Source organism: Argentina silus (genome assembly GCF_951799395.1).
Source record: "Argentina silus genome assembly, chromosome: 22".
NCBI classification, from domain to species: Eukaryota; Metazoa; Chordata; class Actinopteri; order Argentiniformes; family Argentinidae; genus Argentina; species Argentina silus.
In genome coordinates, this window is record NC_139676.1 from 8,163,530 (window position 1) to 8,173,065 (window position 9,536).

Consider the following 9,536-nt stretch of genomic DNA (forward strand, 5'->3'; position numbering starts at 1 on the left):
CAAAGCATTCAATTTTTACTTAGTACAACTCCTGATACTGAGAGGTTTAACATAATCTCTGAATAAATAAATCCATAAATAAATCATGATTATGTCAGCTCAGTAACAGTAGTTTCCTTTGTCCTGCTAGAGAATCAGATAAATAAAATTCTACACCCACACACACACACACACACACACACACACACACACACACACACACACACACACACACACACACACACACACACACACACACACACACACACACACACACACACTCTCCCTCGATATAGTGTACTTTCCATATACCTATTCTAAAAATACTTTTTTTTCCTTACAGAAGTAGCAATGTTGTACTAAACTGAAAGAGTAGAAACTATTCTATTCTATCATTGTACAAGAGGTTATACTCTAAAAGGGTCTTTAAATTCAGTAGTTACATATGACTAGATGCTGTACAACAGGAACATAATAGTATCGCTGCTCAATAAAGTGACAGTGCTGGACTTCAACTTCAAGGAGATCCCTTTACTACTATAACTGGGATATATTTGGGTGAAATATAAATCCCACATATATTTTGGATATATTTTAGAGGGAAAACTCAAGACTGTATCTGTACATAAATATTGTTAAATACTATATATGAACCGAAACTTCCCCTTACAGCGCAAAGCTTAATAAGGAATAGACTCGCGACTAGCACTGCATGCTATCTAGAGGCTAGTGTCGGTGTTGATCTTTGAGAGAGGTGCCATTGTGGCTGCATCAATCATTAATAGGTCAAGTCACTGCACTCCACTAAACTAACCTATCCACCCTCTTCTCTTTGAATCTCGTGGTTTCGCAAAAACGCTGAAGTTGACCAGTTGAGGCCAAGGGATCTGTGGATAAAAGTCTCCATGTCGACTTTATCCTCAAATATATATATATATGTCAGATATGTACAGAAATCCAGTCCCCTTCACTCTTAACTTAAAAACACCTTAGAATCAATATTGATATCCAAACATGTACAGTACAAAGTAATAAACACAATCCTATTGGTTCGCCCCTTAGCAAATCATCTTCTTTCAGTCAGTTTAGCAGCTTATGCACCAACGGTTACGTCGGTGATAATAAAGTTTTAGTTCATCCAAACCAACGTCTTCAGTTCCCACCACAGAAGGCAGCAGCCACTACTGCTCAGGTGGTCAACGACCTCATCATTGGTTTCAATGTCGAACTCCTCAGACTTCCTCCCCAGCCAAAAATGGACTAACACCGCCTCTCTCCATCGTTTCGCTTGTATTGCACCAAAGATTAAATGATATAACTCCTAGATTTTCAAGACGATGATAAAACATCCTCCCGAGGATGTCGCGAGCGAGCAGATGGAGAAAACGTCCTCCGGGAACGATTAGCGTGAGGACGAAGAGGAGGATGAGGAGGAGGAGGAAGCTGTTCAGAGGATCTCGCGACACATGGGCAGGTTGATGAAGACGAAGACGTTGAACTCGATGAGGATGGAGAAGCAGACGAAGACGGCGTAGGAGATGAGGCAGAGGATGCCCAGTCGCTTGTCCAGCGTCCATTTGTTCAGGTGGACCCCCAGTACCTGAAGAAAGAGAGGAGGAGAAGAGAAGAAAGGAGGAGAGAGTGAATGGAGTAGCACAGAAACAAAAGAGAACACTAGTGTTGAGGCTGGACACAAGACACAGATTAAGCCTAGCCCTGGACTAAATCACACTTTCAATAGAAAATCTCTGTTGAAGATTAGTCTAGAATAAGGCTTAATGAGTCCGGGAAACCAGCCAATATGAGGAAGGTTACAGGTGTTCAAGCACCAGTACTGTTCTAAACTTCTAATGGTGAGGCTAAACAACTAACAAAGGGTTTATCTAGAACCCAAAAGGGTTCTTCAGCTGTCCCTTTGGGAGAACCCTGTCCCTTTGGGATCCAAGTAGAACCCTTTCCGCAGAGAGTTCTACATGAAACCCAACAGGGTTGTTCAAAGGGTTCTCGCACAGGAACAGTTGAATAATCCTTTCAGAACCCTTTTTTTCTAACAGTGTAAGATTGAGCATAGCTCATAGCTGACGATAGTCCAGAATTTAGCTCTGCTACTTAAGCCGGCTTGTTGTGCTTACCGTGAGGAACACAGAGGCCAGGAGGAGTCCCACGGAGAAGATCAGCCCTTTGCTGTTCAGATGGATCTGAGGACACACATACACACACACACACACACACACACACACACACACACAGAAATCAAAGAGGAAAAACATTGACTTAGCATCCACATCATATGCCTCTGCTACTCTAAGCCATCAAGTGCCTGAAGCAATGTCCTGCACAGTCCAATTAAATAATGTTGAACTCCGACCCCTGCTTACTCTACTTTAAACCTCCGCTTCGTAGACAACAGCTAATTAGGAAAAGGCAGCAGTGGCCTCCATTGGACAACAATGGCTTGCCCAGGGCGCAATACCGTTCTTGCCGCAAATCACATGAAGGTAGCTTCAGACACACTCACCACAGAGCCGTAGTCGATACAGAGGGTCTGCAGCGCCCAGGGCAGGCCCAGTCCCACCAGGATATCAAACACATTACTGCCGATGGAGTTGGAGATGGCCATGTCTCCCAGACCTAGAGAGAGAGGCAAACAAATCACTATTACTGTTCATCCATCCATCAGCGTGTGTGTGTGTGTTGGTGTGTGTGTATGGGAGGGTGGGTGGTGTGTGTGTGTGTGTGTGTGTGTGTGTGTGTGTGTGTGTGTGTGTGTGTGTGTGTGTGTATGGGAGGGTGGGTGGGTGGGTGGTGGGTGTGTGTGTGTGTGTGTGTGTGTGTGTGTGTGTGTGTGTGTGTGTGTGTGTGTGTGTGTGTGTGTGCATGTCCTTACCTTGCCGTGCCACTATGAGACTGGCCATGCAGTCAGGAACGCTGGTACCCGCTGCCAGGAACGTGATGCCCATGATGACATCAGGGATGCCAAGCGTATAGCCAATCACAGTCACCTGAGAGAAAACCATACGCCTCATACAGATTATTGACAAAATGGCGACGGCCCTCTGATAGACAACAACATCACCCAACTACAGCCTACGTACAGCCTACAAGACAAAGACTACAGTACACCAGTTATGGTACAAATTAAAGTTATCTTTAGTGAATGTTAGCTACCAGGATAGGTTAGCTAATGGTTAGCGACTGTGCAGTAGCATTAGTTGAATATAGCTGCTAGCTGGTATCGCTAGGTTCAGGCTTTGTTATCCTTCGCAGGAACCAAGTCTGTCTCTATAGTAGAAAAAGAGTCATTTGACCTTATAAATACAATTAGTACAATAGTTGTGCCCATTCAAATCAACATTCCATGATGAGTGTATTGGCAGCTATCTTTTTAGTTGTACCATTTGGACGTGGTACCATTATTAAAAACCAACTCAACCGACATTGGAATGCCCATGCTATTTCTATGTATTTGAAGCTATAACCATGGATACATAAAGGGTTAAATGAAAACATCTCCTCACCATCCAGACCATGATGTAGGAGAAGCCTGCGATCCAGACGGTTGAGATGAAGAAGGAGACCATGAACCACTTCTCCCAAGGCCGCTTGGCACAGTTGGGCACGGTGAAGAACAGCAGCAGGCACAGGGGCCAGCAGAACAGCCATTTAAACTTCATACACACACCCGCTGGAGGGGTATCGGTGGGGAGCGGGGGAGGAAGGGCAGGGAGAGTGGATGGAAGGGAGAGAGAGGGTGAGATAGGGTTAGGGGGAGAGGGGAGGGGGAAAGGGAGAGGTGGGGGAAAGGGGGGAGTTAATCAAGAAAAAAGAAGAGATGGAAAAGAGATGGCAAGTTTATGTAAATTAATATGTCATACAAATAATGTCAGCAAACTTTTTATGGAGGCTTGAAGGAGCAAGGTGTACGTTTGTCGGAAATCTGCAACCTCGGCGAAATTCATTCCAAAGTTCCAAACAACAACATCCTCCCTATTAATAATATAACCCCCACGAAATGGACTTGCAGTGTCGGATATTAGCTGTTGTGTTTCTGCATGCACAAACAATTCGAAGAGGCAGCCACCAGAGACTGAAAGGTGAAAATCGTTGAGTCCACTCGCCTAGAACACCCCTGGCCATAACAATATGTTTTATATAAACTGCGCATTGAGTTGGACACTCCATTTTAGAAAGCACTTTTGTGGGACCAAAACAGTGTTTTATTTATTTTAAGGGATCTCATTCCCTTACTGCTACCAATTAAACTTAGTCATTGTAACCATTGAGCTTTTAGAAAGCTGGAATGTTACATACTGGACCTTTAAATGATATCATATCCTTCTTACCTGGTATTCTGTAAGGAACCAGAGGTCCTTCGTTTTCATCTTCCTCCTCCTCTTCCTCGTCATTCTCGTTGTTCTCGTTATCCTCGTTCTCGTTCTCCGTCTCGTTCCCGGCTTCTACATTCTGACCTCCGCACCTCCCGTTGAGCCCCCTCTCTGCCCCGCCCATCCCCCCATTCTCCAGGCCCCGCCTCTCCGGAACCCTGGCTGCGGACTCTGAGTCCCCGTTGGTGATCCTTGTCACCCGTGTTTCAGTGGTGTTGATCAGTCTCTGCCTCTGTCCATTCACAAGCACAATCATAATATTCAGTTCAAATACTCAAAGCTTTATTGTCCCATGCAATTTACATAAGACCGAAATTGTGTATCTCTTTGCATGTGAGTGTGTGTGTGTGTGTGTGTGTGTGTGTGTGTGTGTGTGTGTGTGTGTTTGCATGTTTACGTGTGTGTGTGTGTGTGTGTGTGTGTGTGTGTGTGTGTGTGTGTGTGAACATGCATGAGTGTGTGTAAGAGAGTGTGTTAGCCTTACCTCATTGATGAGCATGCGTGAGGCCATGGTAAGGCGTGTTCGGGGAGAGAAGTGACTGGTGATCATGATCCTCATACCGGCCTCAGAGAAGGACAACTGGTGGGGGTAGGCCGACAGAAGCTCATCCACCATCAGCACAGATGGCTTACAATGGAAGTTAGCTACAGACACAGACACAAAATGGCTGCTGTTTCACCTGAATCATCATCAGAACAGACAGCAGCTTACAGTGGAAGTTAGCTACGGACACAGACACAAAATGGCTGCTGTTTTCACCTGAATCATCATCAGAACAGACAGCAGCTTACAGTGGGAGTTAGCTACGGACACAGACACAAAATGGCTGCTGTTTCACCCGAACCACCATCAGGACAAACAGCAGTTAACAGTGGAAGTTAGCTACGGACACAGACACAAAATGGCTGCTGTTTCACCCGAACCACCATCAGGACAAACAGCAGCTAACAGTGGAAGTTAGCTATGAGACAGACACACATCTTATCCACTATCACCACAGAGTGAATTAAGCAACAAGACAGACACAAAATGACTAATTTCTGTGCCGTATAAAGTCTATTTTGACACATGTAGGAAACTGACGGTGAGGTGAGGCGAGGCGGTACCTTTCTTGAGTAGTACTGCAGTGGCGTCACAGGTGACGTTGTCCTCCAGGTCCGTGCTCCCCGTCAATCCGTTAGCCAGGTTCACCGAGCTCTTCTTCCGCCGATCGAAGTAGCGATGTGCTCTGCCGTTAAACCTTCAAACGACGCGCAAAACACAAAACGAGTTACAAACAGTTACAGTACTGACTTAGTGAGGATTGAACTCTGAGTGCTGTGTACAGAAGGATCGCTAAAGCTCAATGGCTGCTGCTGTGCTGAATGGTAATATGATACATTTGACCCTGAATATGTCTAATACTGTATGTCTAATTGACTTGATATTGGATTACATGGCTAGTTAGGGGTCAATTTTGACCAGATCAGATCATCATCATACTCACTTCATGATTAGAATGTAAACCAAGTACATCAGGATCAGGACTAGAGACTCCCACCTAGAATGAAAGTGCCAGGAGAGTCAACTCAACATCTGAAAGACTTAATGATGATCTATTGTGCTATGCACAATACCTCATATGTGTTTTTAATAACATTCACATACCAGCACACCTTCTCGTCATAGATGAACTGCGAAGAAAGAGAGAGAGAATGATGTTCAAGAAGGTGGGAACCAAACACCAGTAACACCATCTATGACAGCATGTTGTTAGCATGGGAGATTGGTTGACATAGAAATCTGCTGGTTAAGAGATGCCATCAAAAGAACAAGGGGAGGCTGGTGGAGGTAGAAATCGGAGGACGGGCTCATTGTAATGCATGGAATGTAAATGATATGGAATGTGGAATGGTATGTGTTTGATTTCATTCCCTATTCCATTCCATGCATTACAATGAGCCAGTCCTCCAATTTCTACCTCCACCAGCCTCCCCTGGTTGATTCGATGGCATCTCTTAACCAGCAGGGGGCATAACCATTCCATGACACAACCCAGGCAAAAAGGACCAAGGCTACTGTACCTCTGAACCTGTGGTTCAATACAATCAGCTAACCAAGCGGCAGGACCACAAAACAACAGTATAATCTCCTGAGAATGACGTACAGCAGGCCAGCTGTACAGTTACATGTACTGTAAAGTGTGGAGTGTGCGGTCATGGCATTAAACAGTATTGCTCCAGTTAAGATTAAAAAGAGGTCACACAATAACATATCACCATGGATAAATAGCACTATCCGTGATGTTGAGAGAGTATGTAGAAAAGCGGAACGGATATGGAGAAAAACTAAATTAGAGATTCAACCGTAGCATTTTTAAGGAGCACATTAGTGCTTATAACAAGGCTATTCGTTCGGAAAGAAAAGCTCACTTTTCAAAGGTCATTGCAGACAATGGCAACAATTCCAGAGTACTGTTTTTAACTATCGATCAGTTATTAAATCCCGCACCAACCTCTGACATTCTTAGCCTGACCTCTGTCTCAAAATGTGAGGAATTTGCACAACTTTTTAATGACAAGATAACAACCATTAGAGCTCATATTGTCAGAAATACTAGCATTCCATATGATCTGCCCTGTAGCAGGCCGGCAACTATGAGGAATTTTAATAGTATCTCTAATGCAGAACTCGACAGAATTATAACACAGAGTAAACCGTCAACCTGCTGTCTCAACAAAAAAAATTAAAAACGTTTTCAACAGTGTTGTAAACTGGTTCCGAACATACCCTACAGAGAGGCAATTCTATATTAGTCCTGGAGACTACGAGTCAGAGAGATATGACGTCTCTTTTGGGGTTGCACAAGGAAGCTGTCTTGGTCCCCTTCTTTTTTCGTTGTATATGCAGCCCTTAGGTAATATCATCAGAGAACACAATGTCAGCTTTCATAGCTATGCTGACGATACGCAGTTGTAAATTTCCACGGAGCCGAACGATCTGAGTGCCTTCTGCTCCCTGACGACCTGTTTATCTGCAATCAATCAATGGATGAATAATAACTTTCTGAAACTAAATGAGGATAGGACAGAGATTCTCTTGGTTGGCCCCAAGAACAAAAGAGATATATTCTCAAAAAGCATAGGAAACCTGACCCATCAGATTAAATTGGAAGTGACAAGCCTCGGTGTAGTTTTGGACTTTTGGAGTTTTGAACCCCACATAACTAAGGTGACCAAGACAGTGTTCTTTCACCTGAGAAATATAGCCACGGTAAGTTTGTTTTTAACCCAGCAGGATGCTGAGAGGCTAATTCATGCTTTTATATCAAGCAGACTTGATTATTGTAATGCTCTTTTTACTGGCCTTCCTAAAAAGACAATTGAGAAGCTACAGCTGGTTCAGTACTCTGCAGCTAGACTCTTGATGAAAACAAGGAAGAGAGAGCATATAACCCCTGTCCTGGCTGCACTGCACTGGCTACCTGTGCCTTTCAGAGTTGATTTTAAAATTATTTTACTTGTTTTTAAGGCTCTTAATTAACGGCTTAGCACCGGGAGTCCCTGGTGTCCTATGTCCCCTCACAAACCCTCAGATTGTCTGAGGCAGGTCTTTTAAACGTACCGAAGGTTCCCCAAAAGAAAATTGGGGGAGCTGCCTTCATCCATTACGTGACAAAATTGTGGAACTCACTGCCAAAAGGTATTAAAGAGGTGGACTCAGTAGACGTTTTTAAACAACAGCTGAAAACATATCCTTTTAACCTGGCATAGAATTACTAATACTTTTTTTCTTACTCTTTTTACTTTTATGATTATTTTATTGTCTTTTCCTATTATTAACATTGTTCTATTCATTATTGTGATATGGTTGTGATATGGTTGTGATATAGTTGTGCTGAACTATTCATTATTGTGATATGGTTGTGCTGAACTGTCAAAGCACTTTGAGCTGCATAGTCTGTCTGAAAAGTGCTACACAAATAAAGTTATTATTATTATTGTTATTAAATCATGTTTAAATCTCAACATGCACTCTCCAAAGATGATCCTCTGAACCACATGATTGTCATACTGCACGCGTGAGTGAGCACCCAGTATTATGATGTTAAAGTGCTCTCTAGTACGTCAAAGTCAGTTCAGCTAATTTGGATGAGTGGTGTGTATGTGTGTGTGTGTGTGTGTGTCTGTGTGTATGTTTGTGCCCATCTGTGTGTGCATCTGGGAAGGATTAGCACACTGGTCCAGCTGATGCTCAATCCCTCTCTCTCCTCTGTCTCTCTCTCTTTTTATCTCTCTCTCACTCTCTCTAACTCTCTCTCTGTTTCACGCACACACGCACGCATGCACACACACTCACACACACACACACACACACACACACACACACACACACACACACACACACACACACACACACACACACACACACACAGGGCAGCAGGAAGGGCCAGAGCCGGGGTACATCTGTCCAACAGGCCTGATGGTAAACGTAATGACACATAATGACGCCTATTACCCCACCCGATACAGAACAGCAATAATGCAAACAACAAGTTGCAATGGGGAAAATTGGTATGAATGAATAGCTCCTAAATAGGTCACATTTTAGGCTGATAGTTGAGAAAGCGATGCTGGAAAGAGTCTGTGCAGGTGTTTGTTGGAAGCACTGATCGGGTCCCTTGATTGACACATCCCTGGTCCAATCACCATGCTATTGAAGATCGAACATGCCACTATAAGTAATGTGGCACTGTGTGTGTGTGTGTGTGTGTGTGTGTGTGTGTGTGTGTGTGTGTGTGAGTGTGTGTGTCTGAGTGTGTGTGTCTGTGTGTGTGTGTGTGTGTGTGTGTGTGTGTGTGTGTGTGTGTGTGTGTGTGTGTGTGTGTGTATGGAGGGTCACTTACTGCAATGAGGGCTACAATAGAGAGTGTATAGTATGCCGAATCTCTGAGCAGTGTCCAATGCGAGAGCCTCACAGCCTGCAGACAGACAGACAGAGAGATACAGTGCACCGGTATTACAATATTAATATGATATATTACACAATACTGTAGTATTCAGCACTACTCTCATGGTAGCACTTTGTGTTGCTTGAGGAAACAGTAGTCATCTTTAAGTGATTGAATGAGTTCAAACCGAGGACATGGCCATTAGCTTGAGGAGCTAATGCTAACGTCTTCACGTCTTTGG

The 9,536-nt window shown here is 43.9% G+C and overlaps 1 protein-coding gene across 1 annotated transcript in view; it reads right to left on the bottom strand.

The window, feature by feature from the left end:
• Nucleotides 1-1,426: 1,426 nt before the first annotated feature.
• The window catches only part of LOC310821496 (sodium/potassium/calcium exchanger 3-like), a gene marked incomplete at both ends in the record, with an annotated part of 37,360 nt that continues 29,250 nt past the window's right edge, over nucleotides 1,427-9,536 (bottom strand). The window contains 11 exons of the mRNA XM_083693571.1: nucleotides 1,427-1,579; nucleotides 2,112-2,177; nucleotides 2,498-2,610; nucleotides 2,867-2,981; nucleotides 3,498-3,664; nucleotides 4,323-4,596; nucleotides 4,849-5,009; nucleotides 5,472-5,605; nucleotides 5,852-5,905; nucleotides 6,013-6,038; nucleotides 9,251-9,325. Of these exons, the coding sequence (XP_083549697.1) occupies nucleotides 1,427-1,579; nucleotides 2,112-2,177; nucleotides 2,498-2,610; nucleotides 2,867-2,981; nucleotides 3,498-3,664; nucleotides 4,323-4,596; nucleotides 4,849-5,009; nucleotides 5,472-5,605; nucleotides 5,852-5,905; nucleotides 6,013-6,038; nucleotides 9,251-9,325 (1,338 nt within the window). The remainder of the gene's footprint in view (nucleotides 1,580-2,111; nucleotides 2,178-2,497; nucleotides 2,611-2,866; nucleotides 2,982-3,497; nucleotides 3,665-4,322; nucleotides 4,597-4,848; nucleotides 5,010-5,471; nucleotides 5,606-5,851; nucleotides 5,906-6,012; nucleotides 6,039-9,250; nucleotides 9,326-9,536) is intronic.